At 35.2% G+C, this 27,444-nt stretch overlaps 1 protein-coding gene across 1 annotated transcript in view; it reads left to right on the plus strand.

The window, feature by feature from the left end:
- The window catches only part of LOC141539577 (cation channel sperm-associated auxiliary subunit epsilon-like), a 195,247-nt gene that overhangs the window by 34,939 nt on the left and 132,864 nt on the right, over positions 1-27,444 (plus strand). The window contains 3 exon segments of the mRNA XM_074262549.1: positions 8,776-8,849; positions 11,529-11,598; positions 14,556-14,629. Coding sequence (XP_074118650.1) covers positions 8,776-8,849; positions 11,529-11,598; positions 14,556-14,629 — 218 coding nt within the window.

A 27,444-nucleotide genomic window follows, 5' to 3' on the forward strand; every position in this document is an offset into this window, starting at 1 on the left:
ATTTATTCCTATGCTCTCAAGTATTATTAGTAGGAATGGATGTTGGTTTTTATCAAATGCTTTTTCTGCATATATTGAGATGATCATATGGTTTTTGTTAATTTGGTTATTGATATAGTCAATTATGCTAATAGTTTTCCTAATATTGAACCAGCCCTGCATTCTTGGTATAAATTCCACTTGGTCATAGTGTACTATCCTGGGGATGATTTTCTGTAGTTCTTCGGCTAATATTTTATTTAAGATTTTAGCATCAACATTCATTAGGGAGATTGGTCTATAATTTTATTTCTCTGTTTTCAGCCTACCTGTTTTAGGTATCTTAAGTATCAGTATCATGTCTGTGTCATAAAAAAAAAAATGGTAGGACTCCTTCAATCCCTATTTTTTCGAATAGTTTATATAGCACTGGGGCTAATTGTTCTTTAAATGTTTGGTAGAATTTACACGTAAATCCATCTGGTCCTGGGGATTTTTTCTTAGGGAGTTGGTTAATAGCTTGTTCTATTTCTTTTTCTGAGATGGGACTATTTAGACTACTTATTTCTTCCTCTGTTAATCTGGGCAAGCTATATTTTTGAAGGTCTTCTTCCATTTCATTTAAGTTATCGAATTTATTGGCATAAAGTTGAGCAAAGTAGCTCCTAACTATTGTTCTAATTTCCTCTTCATTAGTGGTGAGTTCTCCCTTTTCATTTTCAACACTAACAATTTGCTTTTTCTCTTTCCTTTTTTTAATCAGGTTTACTAAGGGTTTGTCTATTTTGTTGGGTTTTTCATAGAACCAACTCTTAGTTTTATTAATTAATTCAATAGTTTTTTTTTACTTTCAATTTTATTAATCTCACCTTTTATTTTTAGAATTTCAAGTTTCATGTTTGTCTGGGGGTTTTTAATTTGTTCCTTTTCTAGCAATTTTAGTTGTAAGCCCAATTTGTTGACCCTCTCTTTCTCTATTTTATGCAAGTAGGCCTCTAGAGATATAAAACTTTCCCTTAATACTGCTTTGGCTGTCTCCCATACATTTTGGTATGAGTCTCATTATTGTCATTTTTTTGGGTGAAGTTATTAATTATGTCTGTGATTTGCTATTTTACCCAATCATTCTTTAGTATAAGATTATTTAGTTTCCAATTATTTCCCCCTGGATTTTTAATAAATGTAATTTTAATTGCATTGTGGTCTAAAAAGAATGTATTTACTATTTCTGCCTTACTGCATTTGATTTTGAGGTTTTTATGCCCTAGTATATGGTCAATTTTTGTATAGGTTCCTGTAACTGCTGAGAAGTACTCCTTTCTGTCTCCATTTAGCTTTTGCCAAAGATCTATCATATCAAACTTTTCTAGTATTCTATTTACCTCTTTGACTTCTTTCTTATTTATTTTGTGGTTTGATTTATCTAATTCTGAGAGTGCAAGATTGAGATCTCCCACTATTACAGTTTTGCTGTCTATTTCTTCTTGCAGCCCTCTTAATTTCTCTTTAAAGAATTTAGATGCTGCACCACTTGGTTTGTATATGTTTAATATTGATACTGCTTCATTATCTATGCTACCCTTTAGCAAGATATCATGTCCTTCCTTATCTCTTTTAATTGGATCAATTTTTGTTTTTGCTTGATCTGAGATGAGGATGGCTACCCCTGCTTTTTGGCTTCACCTGAAGCATAGTAGATTCTGCTCCACCCTTTTACTTTTATTCTGAATGTATCACCCTGTTTCAGGTATGTTTCCTGTAAACAATATGTAGTAGGATTCTGGCTTTTAATCCAGTCTGCTAACTGCTTCCTCTTTATGGGAGAGTTTTTCCCATTCACATTTATGGTTAGAATGACTAATTCTATATTGTTTGCCATCCTGTTAACCCCTGCTTATGCTTTTCTCCTTTCCTTCCCTCTTACCCCCTTCCCCAGTATTAAACTTGTAAGCACCACTTGCTTTTCACAGCCCTCCCTTTTTAGTATCCCTCCTCCACCTTAAAGTTCATCCCCCTATTTTACCCCTTTTCCTCACAATTTCTGTATTCCCTTCCCCTTAGTTTATGCCTTCCCTCTCACTTTTCAATGAAATGGAAGAAGTTTCACCATAAATCAAATATGTTTATTGATACACACTATGTTCATCCCCCTTCTTTCTTTGTGTCAGATATAATAGGTTACCTTTGCCTCTTCATGAGATGTAGTACCACCACTTTACCCTTTTTTTATGATATAATTTCCTTTTTACCTCTAGTTTCTAGGACAAATTATACATGTGTTCTTTACATATCTTTATGGCAGAAATATAGTTCTCAAGATTTCTTTTTACCTTTCTTAGAAATCTCTTGAGTTCTGTATTTGAGGATCAAACATTTTGTGTAGATCTGTTTTTTTCATCAAGAACAAATGGGGGGGGGGCAGCTAGGTGACGCAGTGGATAGAGCACCAGCCTTAAAATTCAGGAGGACCCGAGTTCAAATCTGGTCTCAGACACTTAACACTTCCTAGCTGTGTGACCCTGGGCAAGTCACTTAATCCCAGCCTTTTGGAATATCATATTCCTGGCCCTTCATTCCTTTAATGTGGACGCTGCTAGATCCTGGGTTATCCTTATAGTGGATCCTTCATATCTGAATTGCTTTTTTCTAGCAGCTTCCAATATTTTTACCTTTGTCTGATGGTTCTTGTACTTGGCCACTATATTTCTTGGCGTTTTGATTTCAGGGTCCCTTTCAGTAGGTAATCGATGAATTTTTTCAATGTCTATTTTACCCTCTGTTTCCAAAACGTCTGGGCAGTTCTCTTTGATAATTTCCTGGAAAATAGTGTCCAAGCTCTTTTTTTCCTCACATTTATCAGGAAGTCCAATTATTCTCAAATTGTCTCTCCTGGATCTGTTTTCCAGGTCTTGTTGTTTTTCCAATAAGGTACTTGACATTCTTTTCAATTGTTTTGTTTTTCTGCTTTTGCTTGACTACTTCTTGATTTCTCCTTGAGTCATTCATTTCTACTTGTTCAATTCTAATTTTCAATGATGTATTTACTTCACTGACTTTTTTTATATCTTTTTGTAATTGTCCAATTGAGTTTTTATCTTCAATGGAATTTTTTTCCTTTTCATCAATTTTATTTTTTAGAGAGCTGTTTTCTTTTTCCAACTCAGTAATCCTGTTTTCCTTGGAGTTGTTTACCTTTTCCAATTCACTAGTTTTGTTTTTTAATGATTTGATTTCTTTATCCACTCTGTCTTTAAATGCGTGGGATGACTTCTTCAAACTCTCTTGCCAAGCTTCCCTTTCCTTTTCCCATTTCTCTTCTATCTCTCTTGTGAGAGCCTTTTTGATTTCCTCTATGAGATTCTTTTGTATTGAGGAGCAGATCATATCTCCCTTAGGGGATTCCTCTGGAGACAGTCTGCTTTTAGTCGCCTCAGGTTTTGAAGTCTGCTCTCTATCCATACAGAAGTTTACAATGGTTAGAGCCCTTTTAAATTTTTTGTTCATTTTGTCAGAGTGGGAATCCAAGAAAACAAATTGACAAGAGAAACAATTGGTCTGTTTCTGGGTGGGAGATGGGGCTGGATGGTGTTACTGGGCCTTCTTTACAGACTGCAGGAGACAGCAGTGAGGCACTAACAGGACAGCGATGGCTGTGCTGCCTCTGTGCTCTGAGGCTCTAAGAATGCGCTGAGTCACTCTGAGTGGGGTTGGGGGTGGCTGGTCCCGAGACAAGGGGTTTTATTCTTTATCTCTGGTGTTTACACCTTCTCTGCTGATCCTGGCTTGCTGCCAAGATGAAATATCCACACTGGATTAAAAATTGTTTCACAGAAATGGAAGAGATCACACCCCTCCCTGCCTGGGTCTGCAGAGTGTGAGTTGCCTGCCTCGCTCTCTCGCTGCTTGCCCTCAGTCTGTGCCCAGTCTGTTCGTCCTCTCCCCCGAGCAAACACAGACCTTTTCTGGCAAATTTCAAGGATGTCTTGTGTTGGTGATTATTTGTGGGGGTTTTTTCTGATCAAGCATTAATCGTCATGAAATAAATTCTGAGAGAAAATGCAGAGTTTAAACAGCTGTGCACCTCCTCTCCACCATCTTGGCTCAGAAGTTATGGCAGAGCTTCTTAAATGTTTTCTACTCATGACCCCTTTTTGCCAGAGAAATTTTTATCTGACTTAGCTATATAGGTACATAAAATAGGTAGAAAAATAACATTTACTGATAATATATATCATAATTTCATGACCTCTCCCTTCAGTTATATGATGAGGTCATGACCCACAATTTAAGAAACTTTGGTCTAGGAGAATCTGTGATGTTTGCCTTAGTTTTGAGAGAATATACCAAAGGACAATGTTTATAGGTCCTTACTGTTAAGCACAAAAGAATCTGTGTATGTGTACAGTCATCACATAATGTACACTGTCTCAGAAGTGCAATTCCAGAGTCTATCTTATCTTATGTACTGATATTTTGAAATATGCTTTTATTTCTTTGTTTGGCATGAATTTACATGATTATTTTCCTCAATTTGTTGACTTCCCTCTTCCTATATCCTTTCCATGAGAGCAAAGTGCCTTCTTTGAAACTACAAGGTAATAAAGTGGCCTTGGCCCTATTGCTAATGGAATAATAGAAGTTGAAAAGAATTTACTTGCTTTAACTTATTATGTGACCCTGGAAACCATTTAAAGGGAATAGAGAGAGGTTGGAAGGGAAAATTTGCCTGAGGGGTCCCAATTATAATGGATAAGTACAGTTTTTGGCCCTATCCTGTTAGGATTACTAAGTGAGAACTCAGGTTGTCTGGACAGTGACAAGGTGAGAATTCAGGTTTTCTGGACAATTACAAGGTGAGAACTCAGGTTGACTTGATAGAAGGAGCAAGCTCATTGGCTGAAGTGGTTCTTCCCAGAAGCCCTTGCATTATCCCACACCCATTCTCTGGGAGGATAAAAAGCAACAGTGAGCCTGGAAAGTGAGTCTACATGGAGAAGGATAAGAGCTGGAGGAGATTCAAGGAGAAGACTCTGCATTGCATCAGGCTTGACGGGGCTCCCTGCAGGAAGGGAAGTCACTTCTCTGGACAAGAGTTAACAGCAACTGCCTGGAGACAACGGTTCGTTACAGGAAGAAGAATCTGTCAGAGAGATTTGAGTAGAAGACACAGCAGATCTCTTCCCAGAGAGTGATCCGGCAGCTTCTAGAGACGACAGCTCGCTACACTATCCTAACATAAGAGCTGAGATAGAATGAGCTTCCTTCCAGACATGTTACTCTCATAAGAGAAGTAATTATCCCTTTTATGAAGAAGGGTCCCCTAGTCTCAGATAATAGTTTAACAGATGGCAAGAGCAGGTTTTTGAGAAACCAGCAAATGGAAGATTCAGAAGCCTCTGAAACAGAACTAATCTAATTGTCCTTCTATATAACATCTATTCAAGTTCTTGAGGAAATCAATCATGCTCCCCACAGATAGTTTCTCTTTTCTAAACTGAATACTCTAATTTCATTCAAATGATCCTTATATGGCATAGATTTTGTGTATTTTACTATACCATTTTTCTTCTTTTGATGCTCTCAAGCTTATCTTTCCTAATCTGTGATCATCAAAACTGAACACTATTCCAGATGGAGTCACAGTCAGTTATGATTGAACAAGAACTGTCTAAAATTTGCAACTTTATGTGATACTTTTGCATGGACTCTAAATGGACTCTAAAGTCATAATGGACATATAACATTGTATGTGAATTAATGCACATTTAAGTGTATGTACCTATAAACTGTTCTGTAGAATCATTGTGATTATGTTTACATCCAATAGTCTGGGAGTTTTGTGGTGGTGGTTGTTTCTTTGTTTTTAACCTAATTTTTCCATGAATATATGGCACTCCTATTCAAGAAACCTCCTCTAACAGTATGGACCAATATCTATTCAATCAATCAATAAACATTTTTAATCACCTACTGTGTGCTACTACACAACTTAAGAGACTTCAAGAATTGCCTAAGAGTTTAAATGATTTGTCCAGGTTTGTATATCCAGGACAGTCTGTATATTTAAAGGGCAGTATTTGAGCCCATTTCTTCCCAACTGTTTTCTGCAGTCAGACAGTCAACCATTTATTAAGTGTTCACTTTGTGTTGGGTATTATGCTAAGTACTAGGAATACCAAAAGATATATATATATATTCTGTCTCTAAATATATGCTAATAGGGGAGACATCTTAGCAATAATGAAGTCCATACAAAATATATATCCAGTAGATGAAAGGTAATTAGAAAGGGGAAGTTATTCATAGTAAGGAGGACTGGAAACGCCTTCTGAAGAAGGTAAGTCTTGAAGGATAGAAGAGAAATTAAGAAGTAGATATAAAAGATAGGGCGTTTCAGGCATGAGACATAGGAGATAGCAAAATCAAAAGATCTGCATACAGGACACAAGGGCCGTGGAGTAGGGAAGAGTCAATTTTAAGAGACTATACTTCCTTTCAAAGAAAAATAAAAGAACATGCTTATTTAAAATTCAATAGCACGAGTCACATTTATATATTCTGTAATGTCAGTTTTATCCAATAGAGCAATCACCTTTGATGCTATAATATCACAATAAACTTTTTAAATTATCATATTCAACTCAAATTATAGTTTATTTCTTCAAAGTCATTCTGGTCCCATGACGTGTGATACAGGACTGATTGAAGGATATGTAATATAGTCTGGAAAAAACCTAAATGGAAAGGGATCATAGAAATTCAAAGATATGTGTCATAAGGGTATGAACTAAAAACATTGGAAATGGAAATGAAGAAGAAAGGACAAATCCAAAAGAAATTTCAAAACAGAAGAATCTATGTAACTTGGTTTGACTAAGATGGAAAAAAGATGAAGTTACTCCTCATTCTTGCAAAGTAAACAAAGACCAACCCAAATATTTTGTGTAACTATCTAGGGATACAAAGGGTAATAAACCTTTGTATGGAATGGAATAAGAGAAGAATGGTGAGATGAATTGTTTTCAAATGAAGGTATATAGGGGACTGCAGAAATAATGAATTAAGTGTTAAATACATTGCATTTGAGATAATGGCAACACATAATAAGACCATAAATTTGGAGTTGAAAGGGGTCTTTTCAGGCCACCGAGTCTAACCCCCTACTTTATCAAGTGAAAAAAACGGAGGCATGAAGTGAACAAAAGGGAAGAAAAATCCAGGAGTAGAAAGCTAATTTATATAGAAAGACATATTCTGTCTTGATGATTAAGCAAAATTCTGTGATTTTTCAAGGTAGTTCAATTATGCCAATGGTAGAAAGAGAACCAGTGGTACTATTTCAGGGTTTAGTTCACATGCTATGTCCATCAGATCAGGGAGGTGATATGACACAGAAATATAGTTATTTTTCTGGATAGCTACAATTTGCTAACAGTCTCATAGGTAGCCTCTCATGACTCAGCTATGCCTATAAGAGAATAGTCTCAATCATAATCTACTTTTTCCTTTCCTCTCTCTCTATGATGTGGGTTTTTCCCCTTCCTCTCACAATGAAATTCTAAGATCACCAATGGCCCCCTTCCTAGACAAATTTCAGTAATTTTTTCTCAATTTTAATCTTCTTCAACCTTTCCTATACTCAACACTGCTAATGATCCTTTCTTTCTCAAAACTCTTATATCCTTTGATTCCTCAACACTCCATTAGCCTGGATGTTCCATTAGCTTCCTGGTTGTTTCTTCTCTACTTTATTGGCACATTGAGATCCTCCTTTGTAGAGGACTGCAGCTATTGGGGAACTCTGAGAAAAGTATACTTGAAGCAAAGATACTTATAGCAGGGTGTTTATCCAGTGTGATTGATGAGTTAATGGTTCTCTAATTCACATATACTTAGTATGGTGATATAATGGTTCTACAGTTGGCACATGCTCAGTGTGTTGTAGTGATGTAATTGTACTATGGTATTTAAGTGCTGAGAGAACTGGAAACAGAGTGAGAGTGAGTGTGCTCAAACTGGAGCTCATACTCCAGACTCCAGACTCTATCCCTGACCATCCTCATAGTGACTCTCTTGATAAGACCAAGGCCCATCCAGAGATCCTCCAGAAAGCTAGCCCAGACATTACATTTTGGTGCCCAAATGTAATATTTGGGCTAGCTTTCTGGAGGATCTCTATGGGCCTTGGTCTTAGCAGGAGAGGTGATGAAGACAGGCGAGCCACCACAAAACTGGTCAAAAATGGGAGTCCCAAATCTTCTCTGTGTCTGTGTCTGAGACTCTTCTGTATCTGTGTCTGAAAGGCTCATTCCCAGTCCTTCCAGCCCTTAAATATTTCAATATGATTACATCACTACAGCAACTGAGCATGTGCAACCATTACATCACCATATCACATTAAGTATATGTTTAGAGAACCATTATCTCACACTGAATAGGTCCTTAACTATAAGCACCCTGCTGTCCTTGATTCAAGTACACCTCTTCAGAGTTCCAGCCCTCTACACTCCTTTCTAAATATGAATATGGGCCTCCTATAATACTAAAGCTTCAATTAATTTCTTAGAAAAATCATGCATCCTCATTTCTTCAAATATTGCTATTATTCTGATGACTCTGGAATTAATATTTGATGTCACAAACTTTCATCTTGAGTACCACTTTTTTATACCCAACTCTTGTAAGACATCTAAGAGATAGAGAAGGAAAAGACTAACCTGGATTTAGATTCTTAAAAATAAGGAAAGTCTTTAAAATTGTTTTATAAACATTACTTTCAATTTTATATTTCTTTAGATCCATTTAGAATATGAAGGACCAGATTTTATAGAATGGGACACCCCAGGAGTTTGTTCTGTTAAAAATCGAACGTAAGAATTTTTATAATAAAAACTGATTATGTATATATGTATATACATATATATATTGCATATACTTGTATTTAATGAACCTTAAGATTTATTTTGCGGTGGGGTTGCCAAGATTTGAAGGGAACTTCTGAGAACTGTGATACAAAGGTTACTTTTAAAGTAGGAAAGCAGAGATTCAGCCCTACTAATGCAACAGTTGATATAAAGATCAAATAAGAGTAATATATGTAAAGTAATTTTGTCAACAAATGCTCTAAAGAACAAATTAACAAAATGGTCAACTAAAAAATTAGAAAGTCAGCAGATTAAAATCTTCATCAAAACAAAAAACATAAATTGTGAAAAAAAATGGAGAAAAAATAAAATTAAAACCAACAAAACCAGCTAATGTGATCCTGGCCAAGTCACTTAACCTCAAGTGCCTTTGCAAAAACAAATAAATAAAGGAAAGGAAAACTGAATTTCTAGCATTAGAAAAATGAAAAAAAAATAGAATACACAACAAATGAAGAATAACCCCTTTGCCAATACAATTGACAAACATTTCAGAAAACAAATTAAAAAAAAAAAAAAAAAAAAGGAAGATGGGATTCCTAATGGGGGGAAAATTCCATGGGCAAGTAGTAGTTTTACTAATGGATTCTATGAAACATTCAATGTTATATAAATTATTTGTGAAATTAGGAAAGAAGGTATCCAACAAATTACCTCAACACAGAGGTATCTAAATTAAGAGATAAACCAGATAAAGAAAAGAGGCTGACATCTCTAGTATGAGTACAAAAATAATGACTAAAATACTATCACAATTCTGTGACAACTTATTTTTTAAAAGATTCTATACTACAATCAGGTTGTAGTTATATCAGGAATGCAGGAATGGCTTGATATTAGAAAACTATCAATATAGAAGAACATAGTCATAAAAATGACAATAAAAATCACACAATTGTATCAAGATGCAGAAGAAAACTTTTAGAAAAATGCATATGTTTGATTTGAAATGTTAAAAGAGTAAAAATAAAAGGACTTTTCAAATATAAGGACTTTTCAGTAAGATCAAGGGTAAAGCAAAATTATCCTTTGTCATCACTGTTATTTCTTATAATTCTAAAAATTCTTGATCTAGTAATATAAATATAAAAAAGAAAGAGAGCGAATTAGCATAGGCAATGATAAAAGTGATCACTTTTTCAAACTGACAGTAAGGATCCCTAGAAAATCAAATAAAAACTAACAGTTTAACCACAGTAGAAGGATCTGTTGAAATCTGTAAAAATAATCATATTGTATATTAAGAACAAATCTAACTAGAAGGAGGAAAATGCTCATTTAAAAGAGCATTTTGTAAAAGAATCTGGGAATCTAGCTACTGAAACAAAGGAAAGACAAAAATATAGTCACAAAACACTCTTCACAAATATAAAAGCAGACCTTAATAACTGCAAAAATATTAACTGCTTATGGTTAGTCTATGACATATGTCTACAACAATATAACAAAAAGAATACTATTCAAATTAATTTACAATCCAATGATTCAAGTATTACCTTAAAAAAACACTATCTAATGGAACAAAATGTCAGTAATCTTATAGAAAATAATAATGAAAAGTGAAAATAATTTCAAGACTAGATCTCAAAACTGTACTAAACTATGAGTTTAGTAGTACCAAATTTAGAATATACTGGTACTAATTAATAGAAAACTTGTTCAGTGGGACATATTAAGAATATATGACCCAGAAACAATTGAATATAGTGCTCGGTATAAACCAAAGAATTACAACTTCTAGAATCAGTTTAAGAAAAACTACTAAAAAATTTAGCAGTCTAGTAGAAATTAGGTTTAGAGGAATACTTTATATTGGATACCATAATAAGCTCAAAATGAATTCGTTATAAAAGTTCATATCATAAACACTTTAGGCAATCAATGAAAGATAGCTTTCATAATTATCAATGAAGGAACAGTTATTGACCAGGAAAAGGATAGAAAGCATCCCAGAAGATAATATAGACAAATTTGTTTATATAAAATTTTAAAGTTTATGTAAAGTAGCATATTTATAATCAGCAGGGGAATAATTAATTAGAGGAAAACATTATCAATAAATTTCTCTTTTAATAAGAATCACCATTACCTAACAGATAAATCTTCAAAGTACTTCATGAAAAAGCAGATCTCAAAAGAAGATGCTTCGCTATCAGCAATCAAATGAAAAAAAAAATTATAAAGGATTTGTAGTGCTCTTGTTCACATGGTCTTTTCTCTGCAATTTATGGAATTGAAATTATTAATGAAATCATAATGATTGGGTTAAGAGTAGAGAGTTTTATCTCTGACCTAGTTAAATTATATATATTTTCTCCTTCCATTTGATAAATTAAAACAATAATTTAAAAAAGCAAAGCAAAGCCCAAGTTATAAGTCGTAGGGATTCTTACTTTCATATGCGTATAGGGAAATGTTCATTTTCTGTTGCAATATGTTAGTTTCATCATAATAATGAAAGGAAAAAAATTAAAAAGCAAAGGTTCTTCAATTTAGAGCTGAAAGCGGAGAATTTTAGTGATCATCTAGTCAAGTCCACACATTTATTTGCAATAAATGTTAGATGTTCATATAAAAATTTAAAGAAAGTGTTTTAACAGTTTTTAAATTTTCTTTTTATTTTAGTTTACAAAACACAATAATGATCTGTTCAGTTCAAGGTGTTCATACCATAAGACCCAAAGTTTATGGTAAAGTAAGTTGACTTTAACTATGATTTTTTAAATCTTAATAGTTTTTACTTGTTAAATCTTATAATGACTTTCTCATGAATAATTATAACTTTTCAATGTTAGCATGATTGCATTTCATCTATAAGGAAATAACTGATTGTAATGTAAATATGAGAACTTATATTACTTTATAATGCAAAATATTGGGTATATCCTATTTCCCAGTGCTAAGGTCCAACAAGCTGGTTGTGCCCCGAGCTTGACATAACAACAATCCTTTGCATTCTGGATGACATCACCCACTAACAATGTGTATTGCTTGAACTGGCACCAAAGGTTCACTGAGGAATTTAGCTGCCCTTATTGCTTAGGGCCATCCATTATATGCTCACAATACCTGTTCATTGTAACTGACAGATACTGCATTCCTGTTATCTTCCCAGAACTCTGGTTTTATGCCTCATAAGGTGGCCATGACCCCCAGCAACTTTAGAGACAGTGCCTGTTGTCATGAGATTTGAGAACATCTTTATTGTCCCAAGAAATGCTAACAATGTGAACTATCTAAAAACAAAAGAATGTATGTGTTGTGTATATATGACACAATATATACACAATAAATTTTTTGAGCAGCCTCACCATCTGCAGCATTAAGCCCTCCACATGAGAGGTGGGCTGCAGGCATTGTGTTCATCAATCTGAAATTAATTAAAATTCTGTTTGTGTCCTAATTCTACTATCTCTAGACTTCTTTGTGCCACCCACAGATTAAAGGTCAATTCTGTTCTAGCTGACAATACTCATATGCTAAGAATTTAAAAATTTTTTATACAAGATTTTTTATACGAGATTTATACAAGTATTTGTACTTTAGTATTTTAGTTATTTTATATATATTTTTAATCACATAAAAATTAATAGGTTCCCTGGGTTGTAGCACAGCTAGTTTCACTGATATACAAAGACTGGACTGGGAGTTTGGCTAAGGGGTGGGTAGCTACATTGCATTTTAGTACCATTATATATAAGGAAAGCTTAGCCCTGTAGTTAAAGTGCTATTCTGATGTTCTCCTTTTTTTGAATATGATCTCTTTGAGTGCAAAAACTATATTGTTTTTCTATTTGAATCTCTAGCACTTAGCACATTGCTTAGCCTCTATTAAGTCCTGAAATGCTTTTTATTCATTCACTCAAGATTAATAATGGGAATCTTCTCTGCCTTCCTGCTATAGAATTCTAAATCCTGTTTGTATTTTTCTTTTCTTTTTTTTCTTTTTTGTTTTGGTTTAATAAATCATGGTAGACAAAAGAGCACCCACTGGAACATATATCTAATTTCAGGTACCAACCACATGTACCTAAGCATTGAGAATTTTTTCCCATCTGCAGTTAGCACTCTTGATTTTTAGCGGGTAAGTGAACAGATTATGTGACTTAAGAAATAAGCCAACTAGGTATGAGTATTGTTTTCTTTCTATTTCTTTGCTTGTTTGTTTAATATTTAGCTAATACGAATGAAGGGCTTTGAAGTTTTCTTTTTGAATCCCCCAACTGGTGATTCATTAATGTCTAAGGTACCATTGACAAAGAATGAAAGAATTCTTGGTTTCTGTTGTCACCCTCTTCCTTACCGTAAATGATTCTCCTTACTCCCTAACATTGTTTGTCGAATAAAGATAATTTAGTTTTATAGTAATCATTTTATATTTTATTCATTTGTGAATTTTTTTCATATCAAACATATAGGAGATCCTGCATCTATGGATAAGAAGTTCATCCACCTAGTAAACACACACGCACAGGCACACACACACACACACACACACACACACACATATACACAAACTACAATTACATAGAAATCCATTCAGTGAAAAGAGAGATTGCATATATAGAATACTTTGTTGCTTTGACAAGTATTATCAGAATTTTATTAAATTTCAAAGATGTAACTTTCTTTCATTAAGATACATTTTAGAAGATACTTGTCTTTATGGCCATGAAAGAAAATAAAGTGGCAGAAAAAGACCTTGTAGAAATTTCAGACAAATCTTCTATGGAGAATCTATGGAAGAACATGGGCAAGAAAAAATTGCACAGGATGAGGTGTGGATGGATTGGGATCTATATGGTTGGAGGGAAGGCCCAGATTGATGAAATCACAGAACTAATGATTGGTAGTATTAAAAAATGAATACATATGCTTCCCTTGTTTCTTTTCTTTGATTCCATAGTGCCTCTTAGTTTTTGTTTTTGTTTTTGTTTTTTAGCCTGCTGTGGGGAAGGCTAACTTTGAATAATACAATATGGGATCCTTAGTGGTTACTTGATTGGACTCCCTTATTTAACAAGTGAGGAAATAGAACATTACAAAGAACTTGCCTCAAGTCACATGGCTTTTTAAAAGCAGCAGACTGAGACCTGGTTTCCAAGCAGATTAGAACTACTCCTTCCTCTTACTTTCCAAGGTTTGCTTATTTTTTCCCCTACTTCTTTCCAGTTCCTTCACATCTCTTCAATGGTGTCTTATGGAAAAGAGGAGAATAGTCAACATCAAACTATTTATTATTTATTATTTATGAAGAGGTTGCTTTTCATACCAATGATTAAACTGTAGTTAAGTACTGTAATTTCTAGATTTCTTAATTACATTTTGGAATTTGACTATGACTGTTTTGGTTAACACAAATAATTGGTTTTTCTATTACTTCTATTATTCATCCATAAAATAAGAATTAAGATTTTATTCCTAATATTGTTTTTATTTTAAAATTCAGGGGGCAGCTAAATGGAGCAATGAATAGAGCACTAGCCCTGAAGTCAGGAGGACTTGAGTTCTAATCTACCCCACTGATACTTAATACTTACTAGCTATGTGACTCTGGGCAAATCACTTAATCCCTATTGCCTTGCAAAACAAAACAAAACAAAACAAAATAAATTCAGAACATGTTTCAATCCTATCTCTCCTCTCTTCTAGAGAGCAGAAGCTGAAGAACGCTTTTTATATGTGGATCGTCCTAGTGAATGCTTTCTGTGGTATTATCAACCAGGGTAAAAACTTTTTTTAAACCTTTATATGTAACATTAATATAGCACTTTGAAGTTTGCCAAGCATTTTACATACATTATTTCACTTGATCCTATTAATATTTTTATGTGTTCAAATTCAGTTTTTTTATATGATCTTGTCAACTGGACCAGAACCAGTCTCTAACTTGTGAGAGACTAGAGCTCAAGCAGAATGGGACTAGAGACAGTAGCAGCAGGACACAAATAGAAGTGTGACTAATTTCAGTGAGGAAAACAACACCTTCAGGCAGGCAGATGCCTACCTCATAGATGGAGGCCTTAATGCTGCTGATGCTGTTTTATGTACATGAAATGGTTTATCCACAACATAATCATTCTCAGCTCTTTAGATAATTCTCATGGTTAATATTTCTCGGGACAATACCAATGTTAAATCCAATGGAAAAAGCCATTGTCTCAAATCTTTTGGGGGTTGTAGCCACTCTGCAGAGGAGGGATTGTGAACATGTGATGGATGGTTCTGGGTAATAAGGAGAGCTTAAATCCTGAAGTGAATAATTAGTGCTAGTCCAAGCAATATTCTTTGTCAGAGGATGACATCATCCAAAGCTCAAAGGATTATTGTAATGTTAAACTTAACTTAGCTCTGAGAAACAGGGTCTCTTCAAATATTGTGACAACTCTATATGTGGATCATTCATGTTATATTTCCTAAACCAGCTTCCCATCATTGCTGTGATAGGTGAAATTTGAAACCAAGTTTCAAGGTTCTATGCATGCCAATTTATCAAGAAATACATATCAATTTTATAACAAACTGGGACCAGGCTTCCTTGGACCCAAAATACAATCGGGACACAGTTTATTGTTTTTTGTTTTTTTTTCCACTAAAAGAAAACAGGATGTAACTAGGATGTAAAATTACATCTTTGAAACAGCCTATAAGAGAATAAGAATGTTTTAAACTGAAGTTACCTGTACTGGAATAATGATAGTTAGTTCCTTCTTACTTTCCTGTCTGTCCTCCTGTTTTTCCCTGTACTCCTTTTCTTTTTCTTCATAAACATGCTCTATATTCATTCCATGCCACCCAGGAAATCAACTATTTTGTTTTGACTATAATAGCCTGTCTTTCTCCAAAGAAAAATTAAGATATTCATTAAATCACTAAATTCTCCCCATATTGATGAATTATATTCCCTAACATGGTCTGAAATTGGGTGATCACAGCTGCTACATCCTTAACAAATTTAGAGTGCAGAGGTAAGAAGGCCTGAAAGAATTATATTGTCTAAAAATAATGATATTGCCCCTATGATCAAGACTATTAGTTTCTTGAAGAGGGAGAATGTCTGTAAGCTTCCCTTATAATTTTGGGAATCTTAAGACTTAAAGCCTCAAGACCAGGATGAGTAGAATGGAACATCAGAAAGCAGAAGAAAGGGTGGTGAAGAAGGAGCTAAAACTGGTAGAAATTACTCAAGATAGGAGAGGTAGCTCAAAAAGGTTGCATGGGGCAGAGAAAGATATATAAACAAGGATAGAAACTGTCATGGCAGAGTAAGTAGATGGGTGTGAGAGCAAAAGAGCAAAAGAGGATCAAGGAACTGAAGAGGAAAGAAGATAGAGGAGAAAGTCAGGGGTGAAGACAAAGGTATAGGAGGGGATAAAAAAGTGGGAGAAGAAGATAAAACAGGCTAAAGAAGTAGGGAGGGCAGAAAAAGACAGGCAGACGGCATCAGATGATTTAAATTTAGTTAAAGAGTTTGGTCCCTTGTGAAGTCCAGCTCCAATGAATACCAAAAGTGTGAATGAATATCTGAGGCCAGGCAGAAGATATACTTTGCAATTGTCATTTATTAATCTGAGGTCCAGGGTTTATATACTCTTTAAGCTAGTGTTACATTATTAACTAGCTACCTTCAGGTATATCCCTTCTAGGGTTAATGCACAATCCATATTTTGACATTTCATTATCCACCTTAACTATCAATACCAAAGTACTTATCAACACAGAATTATAAATTGTATAATTGTAATGTTCATCATTGCCAACAGAATTATAAATAGTTGTGATGTTTATCAATACCAAAGTACTTGTCCTAACAGAGTAGTAAATAGCAGAAATTATCATATGAATGTATTTACCTCAAGAATGTCCTTAATTCATTGTCAAGGGGTAAATAGTAGAGTTAAAATGCCTTCTCTGTCACATTCATTCTCCATCACGATTATCCTAAATTTATCAAGTATGTCTTTATAATTCATCATTAGGGATATGGTGAGCCAATAATTTGAATTACTCTCCCTAACAGAGAGCAGGTCTCAAATAATACATGGACTAAACTCTTGCTATTCATGGACTTATTCAATACTTGCCCTCTATATCTCCCCCTTTTTTATTCAAAAGATGAAGTCTATGAATTTCAGTTCCCATAGTTGACAATGATTGATAGACATACCAGAAAGCACAAGGGGCTAAGCTAATGAGTACAAGAATAACACATGCAAGAGAAACAAAATGCAAAAGCATAAAAATCAGATTATTTACAGAATTTATCTTTTTTAACCATTCAAATATTTGGTTTGTTCTTCTATCTGGAGCAATTCCAAGAACCTGACTTTTGTCTTTTTTTTTTTTTTTTTTTTTTTTTTTTTGCCAAAGCAGCCGAGATATATCCCCAAGTGAAGTTGGAATTATGCATAGCTTCATTTATTTTGTTCCTTATTTGAAACCATGTCACATTGGTGATATCATTATCCCATCTATATAGAATTACCACATACATGAATGAATCTATAATCACAAGTTAGTTGTAATCAAGTTTCCAAATTGTTTACATGATCCCCTAACCATTCATGATTTTTCCATTAAATTTAATCCTTGTTTTAACTCATTATATTAAGTTGTTCTTTAAGAGTTTGTGATATATTTTTTGCTAATAGATTTGCAAATTGGGCAGTCTGAATAAATTCTGCTAGAGCTGTAACTGAAACATCAAGTCAAGTAACAATGGCTATAGCTACTAGGACTCAAGCAATGAGTAATCCAACAAATCTCCTTTTCCTACTTTTGTTTTCTAATTTTCCTTTGATGTTATCTCAAACTTGTTCACTTGCTTACCTGTACTAATAGCAGCTGAGTGATCAAGGTTGTAGAGAGGGTCCACCCTTATTCCTATCTGAGGTGCTTTCCCCATGGAGTAGAAGCAGACTCCAGACAAGATAGAAGTCAAAGAGGGGTTAGCAAAAAAGTTATTATTTTCCTAATTGTTGTTTTATTTATTGCCAAAATTGTTGTCAAATTTCTTAATCAATATCTCTCAAAATTGTGAGAATCTGCTGTCATTTTCTCAGCTCCATAATTTTGATTAATTAGCTTATTTTCTGCAGCCTCCAGTTTGGCCAGAACTGGGGTCCACAGGAAAAAGTTAGGCTATTTTCCTTTTTAAAGTAGGAATTAAGAAATCTTTTCAAGTAACAAAATCTAGCTCACAGAACAAATATGGCACAGACATTCTGTGCAGAGACACAAGCACAGAAACAGATAAAATGACATGGAAGAAGTGTTTCAATTTTGCCAAAGGTCATAAAATTGAAAAATAAGAACAATTACTCAACTAACATCATGCAAACTAACTATCAGGATGTCCAGGGCTAGGGCTGTTTTCTATATTATGTATTAACCACATAAACAAAATATTTGCTATCTGAAAAAATATTAAGAGGTTATTGAGCAGTATACAGTGCAGTAATAATTGCATATAACATTGGATAAAACTTTATTTGAATTTGAGAGCACATAAATTGACAAAATTATTCAAAATTTTAAGAGGATATTTTAACCCTAATTTAAAAAAAGTCTGAGGATTAGCTACAAGCAGTAGCATCTGTAAATATGCTACTAATGAACAATTAACCTCTTCTGTTTAGAAAAGTTAAAAAGATTTTTTACTAGTTTAATTTCCAATTTGGATACTGGCGTCACTAATAGTAGAAAAGGTCTTTCAAAGTGTCCTTCTAAGGTTTAATAATTTTTTGGAATCCCTTCTGAGGGACTACAGTAAGTTAGCTGACTAGCCTTGCTCATGGTTTCATAGTCTGTGAACCTAACAAACATTTAGGAAATTCTAGCAGGAGTTCCTCTGATTGTTCATGATATTCAAATTGTAGGCCAGAACTGATAGTCATTTAATGGCTAAGAAAAAACCTGTGAGTTAATCAGAAATGTAGATGTTTTTAGCATAAGTGAAATCTCCTGGGAAGATGTAGGCTTCCACTATTGACTCTTGATTTGTACTGCTGTGTTCACAGTGTCTTACTCTTCTACTCTTAAGTGCAACTGCCAATATATTCAATCCTTTTGACTAGAGAATCAATTATTAGGACAGTTAATATACAATTATTAGAACCAAACCTGGAAACCATCTTGCTCCTTAAACAAATTTAAGGGATATTAATTATCATATTAACAAATAAACATCCTTAATGGAATTAGCATCCAAAAAAAAAAAAATAACAACATATTGCTATTCTCAGTTTGATCACTAGATGTCTCAAGAGACCATGTTTTATCACACTTTCCATGTTTATCAGGCAGGCCACTGAAAAGAAAACTACTTGATTTATACAAGTATGGGGGGGGGGGGAAATTCCTTTCATGCTTTTTAAATTAACTCCAATCTACTCTTGAAGTTCTTCTTTTAGAGAAAAAAATTTTACTTTGTATTGCCAAGTTATTTTCAAATTATCACACTGATCACAAATCAGTATTCCTAAACACATGTAGGTAGACAAAATTGCAATTTTTAACACAAAATATCACTCCAAGACTAATGTAAACAAAATTGTTCTAATGGGATGCTTACCTCCTTGTCCAGAGGTTTGGGTTTGAAGGGTTCACAATCACTAAAAGAAACTCTCGTTGAATGAAAATTTTCATCAGGACCCCCCCCAAAAAAAGGTCCTTCCTTCATTCTTAGTGGGAAATCCAAAATTCCAGTGAGTAAAATGCAATAAAGGAAAATATTCTCTTAGCAAAATTGTTTATTAACAATGACCTAAAAAAAAAAAAAAAGCTGTTAACAAAGTGAGTTACTCTGGCAATGTCAGTAAAGCAAAAGATCTCTATGAGAAGGGGTAGTCTTTTTATTGACATTCAGGAAAGTCTGGGGAGTAGTTGGGAGATACATAACAAATAATTATTGGGGCAAAGAGGGGGAAGGAGAAAAGAGGGGGTTAAATGGGCTGGCATTCAGGTATGACTGATCACACTCCTCTATGAAAAGGAATGTTTGTTATTTTATGGAACTGATCTACCTCTTGATCTAACCTTCTCTAATTGTACAAGGAGGGATAAGGACCCAAGAATTGTTCTTTAGGAGGGTTTCTAGGCCTAGCTGGTTAGGGTTTATACATGCAGATGCCTCAGAAGCTAGCTGCATGAATGATAATAACATTATCTTTATATGTGCCTTTAAGCTGATCAGGATAAGAAAAGACCACATACTTGAAGTTAACTTCAAAGCTGAGAAATGGGACTTGACAAAATGGGGAATAAGTCAATTACAGAATAGAATCAATTATTAAAAGAACAACTTTAAATTTATTCAATAAATATATACATACTCATAAGAGATATCAGTGGAATAGACTAGAATAATATCATTATATATAACTATATATACATGTGAGTATATGTATGTATATGTGAGTATGTGTGTGTGTTTGTACAGCAACATCCATGTGAACCAGTGGGTAGAACACTGGGCCTGAAATCAAGAAGACTAATTTTCTTTGTTCAAATCAAATCCTCAAACACTAGCTATTTGACCCTAACCAAGTAACATAACCAAATTTGTTTATTTCCTCATTTGTAAAATGAACTAGAGAAGGCAGTGGCAAACTATTCTACTACCTATGCCAAGAAAATCCCAAATGGGGTCATGAAGAATCAGACAGTGACTGAACATCAACAACAAAATGTGTGGGGATATATATTTATAGATACTGTGTGTATATATGCAATATGGTATATATTGGTTACAACTCTTATTCATAGCTATAAGAAATATATGATCTATTTCTTATCTTTTTTTTGTACTATGAACTTTCAGGTACTCATTTAGAATATATTGTAGCATGGTATAAAGTGTTGGTCAAAGCTTAATTTTTACAAGACTGCTTTCAATTTTCCCAGAAGTTTTTATTAAACAGGGAGTTTTACCCTAGGTAACATTTTTTTTCTATTTTATGAAACATTGAGTTACTAATTTCTATTGTATTCTGAATTTTGCTATAAGAAACAAAATCTAACCAAGAACTCCACTGACTCACTGACTCACTGAAGAATGCAGGAAAGATTTTATAATCTTGCAAGAATGGGTGTCTAGGTGAGTAAATACATTTTTGAAACTCAAAAGGCAACTTTTTATTTCCTTATCCTGAAGCACAAGTCCCTCTCCTGATTTCCCATTAATTGGATGTTATAGAAGAGGGATTATAGCAATGAAGGGCTAAGGGCAAAGAACAAAAGATTCTTTTCAAATCTCAGGCCACCCTGACTACAAAAGTCAGTCTCAGTACCCAAGGAGTTTACAGTCTTTTGGGAGAAGATAAACTCCACTCTTGATTAGTCCTTGATGTCCATGTAGATTTCAGTTTTCTAATTTAATTTTCATAATTCTGGAAAACAAGTGCCCATCCATTTCTCAAAATTTCCCCCTTTTTTCTTCTTAATAATTTGGTTTCCACATCCTTTTCTAACATTTCATATTTGGCTAATTTGTACATACCATTTCATAAAAGTCTTATCAACCTCTACACAGATATCCTTACACAGGATAGATAATTAATTCCTGGATTCTCTGCTAATTCTTCTGATAGGGCTGTACTAGGAGTGAAGTTTCCATTTGTAACACATGTTTCTTCTCTTCCTGCCAATAACCTTTCTAGAATCACTCTATTTTCCCATGCCATTCTGCTAGTGACATCTTAACTATTTTGTTATTCTTTTCACTCTTCTCTGGTGTAACTTATCCAATAATACTTAGTCACCAGAATAGGAATGACCCAAATCCAGAACTACATTTCTAGCTTTGAAGTCATCAATCACTATCCTTGACTCAATTGTTCCTGATTCAGTCTTTCTTATTTATGCCAAGGTAAAAGGAATAGCCAGTTGGATTGGCACACTCAATTCCTGGGCAAAGCAGTTTGAGAGTGCTATCTCCACAATATCACCCAAGGTTTGTTGGGGTTTGCTCATACCTGAGAAACTGCCAGAGCTACTCTCAATACATATCACTATAGTCCCTAGATTTTGGACTCTCTTCACACTGCCATGAGAGCCAAGATGATTGATCTCCAGAGCTAAGGAGCTTGTATAGTTTGGTTTATTCCCTCACAGAAAGGAAAGGTAACACAAAGCACTGCAATTAATTCTCCCTAGGAATGTTATTTTGGGAACAGGAGAAATTTATTCATGTTTTCCCAAAGGAATGGTACTATCTGGGCATGGGGCAACCTGTGGCACAAACAGAGAAATTGCTCTTTGTTCACAGTCTTTACAGAGTATTTACCAATTCTGCCTAGGCACTGGTGTTCATCACTTGCCTTAAGTTCTTAAGTTGATTCCAAATCTTCCTAAGAGATCTATACCTATTACATGCATAACCAACTTACTCTTTGATCTGCATTTTCTGGATGTCTAGCCTTTGTAACAAGCCAAACATCATTCCAAGTTAGGCATTTCCATAAAATCCTCTTTCTCTATAACGGTACAATTGTACCTACCTGTTCATGGCTTGTCAAGCCTCTACAATTCTATTCATTCGACAAGCATCATCAAACTGAATTGTTTATGAGATATTCTTTTTCAATAATATTAACCTAAGTCTTAACTTGATGTTCCATCCTAAGTGCCAAATACTATTGCAGGGACTTCTCCCTTCACAGGATTAATGGACTCCATACAGGGAACCCATTCAGACATTGGGTATTTTGGGTCCATTCACCAACCAGTTCCATTTCTTTCCCAAATGTGACCTCAAAGTCCTTTGGGGAATGGGGCAATGATCTCATCTTCTGCTGAGAATGGGTATTGAATTGAGTCATCCTGATGGGGGTTGAGGTTCCTTTAAGATTCCTCTCTGACTGCCCATGGCTGACCTTGATTCACAAATCCTGGTCAAAAGCACCCTTTTGAATATCCGGGCCCAGCCCCACCATCAGCTCAGCTTCCCCCAGCCCTCACCTGATATGAGCTAACTGAAAACGCTGCCAAGAACTTGGGTACCGCCCAACTCCTTTTGGGTATAAAAGGGGCCAAGCCCTCTTTGCAGGAGCCCTCCCCACCAACACAGGTATCCTTCTGACTATGTAAGGGTTTCTGCCTGCCTAGCGGCCACCTCTGGCCCTGGTGTCTTTCTAACTGAGCTTTACTTCCAAATTTCTACAATAAACCTTTTATTTATCAATCTAGGTTTTCGGGTCTGTAAATTCATTTACAGAGGACACTGCGCCTCGTGGGATTATCTATGTGCCGACAAACAGGGCTTCACTTTCCTTTCCCTCATTATTTGGTGGTGCGTACGGGGACCCCAAAAATTGTTACCCCGAAAACTAACTTTAACCTTTTCAGGTCTCTCGGAACCAATCTTCATCCTTAGGAGTTCTAGCAGCTTCCAGGAAGAATATCTGTGTTCTTACCCTTGTCTCACTCTATCTCTAAAACATAGGGCACCCAGACCAGGTTTGGGCTGTGAGCAAAAGTCTCCCGTGGAGATTACTTGCTTTTCAGGAAAAAGCTCTCCTTTTGTCTAACTCTGTCTCTAGAGACAAAAGACCTTCTTTTCCAAGGCATTTCTAATCCCTTTATCTCGCCAGAAAAGCCTGCCATCAGAGAAGGTTCTGAGTGAGATAGGCCGGCTTTCAAATTAATCTATTTTTTTAAGACTTGTCAAAACTGGGGGACTTGCTAAAACTGACTATTGCTCTATATAAAACTGTTTAACTATTGCTTTATAAACCTGTTTAACTATCGCTGCATAAAACTGTTTACTATTGCTGTTTCAGGAAATTTACTAGTCTGTTATATATAATCTGATAATTTCTGCAAACAGGGGAGGAAGGAAACTGAGATTTCAGCTGGTCAGGAAATTGGGAAAAACTGTCTTATCTCATTAAGTTCAGGCTGAATTGGAAACTATTTTACTCTTTGCTTAAAATTTACTAGATTATATTTTAACTTTGAAATCCCTTATTCAGTCTTTGGGATTATTCTTTAGAAACAAGCAAAAATCAGACACCTGTCCAAGGACTGGCAGTCTCTCTGATATGTTTCTCCACCCCTGTTACCCCAGTTCCTTAATTATTATTTCAGCATTTCAACATCAGGACTCTAATGGTTTTGGGTGGCCTGTCTTGGTCTAATTGCATAATTTACTCAGAAATGTGTCCTACCCAAGGAGACAAAGAGAGAATGAAGCTCTCAAACTCAAACTCCATTTTTTGTCTCTCTCTCTCTTGGAGCCTCTGACAGATTTGGGGTGCCCTCTCAGGGCAGCAGGACTGCCTTGAGCACTGCTACACAGCAGAGGCTAAGTTAAATGCACAAATGACCACAGACCTAAAGACTGTCCATCTCTGGCTGAGATGCCCCCCAACTGCAGAGATTCAAACAGGGAGGCTTGTGTGTCTCTCTGAATAAGGAGTGCTGTTCTATGCTAATAATTCTGGGTTTATTGGGGAGAAATTGGTCCTTGCTACAAGTCCTTGCATTTTCTAGTTTTAGTCTGGTTTATTTGAGTTATTGTCCTGACTCAGTTTACCTAATTATCCTGCCTCAATCCTGCCTCAGTTTCCCTGCCTCTTAGTTCTGTAAAACCTCCCCCTGCCTTTTTATCAGAATACTTGATAAGATCTTATGTTTCAGAATAGCAGAATGCCTCTCCCATCCCAAGCTATGGGAATCTCTTTATCAAGATGCTGTCTTGATGATTATGTCATTTCTTTAGAGACCTACTCCAATATTGCTCTTGCCTCTATTTCAGTCTTCCTGTTCATGAGGTAACACAAACCCCCACCCTCTATCAGCGAGGTGGGACAGCTCAATTTCCTGGGACTTGATTGACACTGTCTGGAGCTCTACACCCAAGCCAAGCATTGCTCATTGAGACGTCATGGCACAGCTCTGGCAAAATAAAAGTTTTTGTCCTATTTCTCTCTCTCTTAGGGACGCCTAAAGGGAATGAAAGCTATAGAGTTGGGGTCCAGTTACTGCCTCTCAATAAACTCCACTGAACAGATTTAACTAATCTTATTTCCACCCACCTTGACAGGACTTCCCTGCTGTTAGGACACACCCAGCAAAGCTAGCCCCTTTGAATCGAAAAGGTTGGGAAAGAGCAATAATCAAACTTAGCCTGGGCTTCTGTGAATGTCATCCATACTTTGGTAGGATTTATTTCTAAAAGTTTAACTGCTAACTTCTTGAATTCTCTTATGTGGAATTAGACATTCTGTATATGAGTGTATTTGCATTGGGTATTTTAAAAACAAACTGATTTGTATGAATAATGTTCACTTATGAAATATCTACTTGGATATGAACTCATTGGGACAAATTCTTGTTATCAACATAAGGTTATGATAAATATTTGTTTAGAATTTATATTCTTGCATTTTCTTCTCATGTAACTGATTTTAAGATCAGAGCAATAGTCAATAGAAATTGTTAATGCAATTCAATTATGTCATACCTTGCTGTTTCTAGCCTTATTATATGTAATCATTGTATCCTAAATGCTTGGCCAAATAAGTATTTAGCCTGGTCATCTGTCTGCTACTGGACAACTAATAGAGATCTGTAAGACCCAAACTGACTTCTAACACCTGTAGGTTTCCCTTTATCTCGCTAACCTGAGACTTTCAGTTCTCTTCTCAGGGCAACTCCTGCCTCCAGACACTCAGAAGCAGAGGTGCTCTTTTAATGCAAATCTCTTCTAGACTTAAGCCTTAGAAGACCCCAGTCTCTGCCCTGAATTCAAGCAAAAAGAACTTCCTTCTCACCACCACAGCAAACACCACAAGGGTTGAACTGGCCCCCCAATGTCCTGCTCCCTGGTAGGAATTTGAGGTCTGGCCCTGTTTCCCTTTTATCTCAGGACAGCCTGAACACCTCAGGGGCTGGTAAGCTGGGTAGGCTATACTTTTCTTTTTTTTTTTTTTTTTTTTTTTTAATTTATTTATTTATTTATTTATTTATTTTTAATTTTTTTTATTATATATATATATATATATATATATATATATATTTTATAATATTATCCCTTGTATTCATTTTTCCAAATTACCCCCCCTCCCTTATTCCCTCCCCCCAACGACAGGCAATACCATACATTTTACATGTGTTACAATATAGTCTAAGTACAATACATGTGTGTGAATATCATTTTCTTGTTGCACAATAAACATTAGAATCCGAAGGTACATGCAACCTGGGCAGACAGATATTAGTGCTAACAATTTACATTCCCCTCCCAGTGTTTCTTCTCTGGGTGTATCTACCTCTGTCCATCATTGATCAACTGGAAGTGAGTTGGATCTTCTTTATGTTGAAGATTTCCACTTCCATCAGAATACATCCTCATACAGTATCGTTGTTGAAGTATATAGTGATCTTCTGGTTCTGCTCATTTCACTCAGCATCAGTTGATTTAAGTCTCTCCAACCCTCTCTGTATTCCTCCTGCTGGTCATTTCTTACCGAGCAATAATATTCCATAACCTTCATATACCACAATTTACCCAACCATTCTCCAACTGATGGACATCCATTCATCTTCCAGTTTCTAGCTACAACAAAAAGAGCTGCCACAAACATTTTGGCACATATATGTCTCTTTCCGCTCTTTAGTATTTCTTTGGGATATAATCCCAGTAGTAGCGCTGCTGGGTCAAAGGGTATGCACAGTTTGATAACTTTTTGGGCATAATTCCAGATTGCTCTCCAGAATGGCTGGATTCTTTCACAACTCCACCAGCAATGTATTAGTGTCCCAATTTCCCCACATCCCCTCCAACATTTGTCATTATTTGTTCCTGTCATCTTAGCCAATCTGACAGGTGTGTAGTGGTATCTCAGAGTGGTCTTAATTTGCATTTCTCTGATCAGTAGTGATTTGGAACACTCTTTCATGTGAGTGGATATAGTTTCAATTTCTTCCTCTGAGAATTGTCTGTTCATATCCTTTGACCATTTATCAATTGGAGAATGGTTTGGTTTCTTATAAATTATGGTCAGTTCTCTATATATTTTGGAAATGAGACCTTTGTCAGAACCTTTGTTTTTAAAAATATTTTCCCAATTTGTTACTTCCCTTCTAATCTTGTTTGCATTAGTATTATTTGTACAGAAACTTTTTAGTTTGATGTAATCAAAATCTTCTATTTTGTGATCAATAATGATCTCTAGTTCTCCTCTGGTCATAAATTCCTTCCTCCTCCACAAGTCTGAGAGGTAGATTATCCTCTGTTCCTCTAATCTATTTATTATCTCCCTCTTTATGCCTAAATCATGGACCCATTTTGATCTTATCTTGGTATATGGTGTTAAGTGTGGATCCATATCTAATTTCTGCCATACTAATTTCCAGTTTTCCCAACAGTTTTTTCCGAATAATGAATTTTTATCCCTAATGTTGGAATCTTTGGGTTTGTCAAAGATTAGATTGCTATAGATGTACCCTTTTTTGTCCTTTGTATCTAATCTGTTCCACTGATCTACCGGTCTATTTCTTAGCCAATACCAAATGGTTTTGGTGACTGCTGCTATAT

The sequence above is a fragment of the Sminthopsis crassicaudata genome, chromosome 4 (assembly GCF_048593235.1).
Source record: "Sminthopsis crassicaudata isolate SCR6 chromosome 4, ASM4859323v1, whole genome shotgun sequence".
Lineage (NCBI taxonomy): Eukaryota > Metazoa > Chordata > Mammalia > Dasyuromorphia > Dasyuridae > Sminthopsis > Sminthopsis crassicaudata.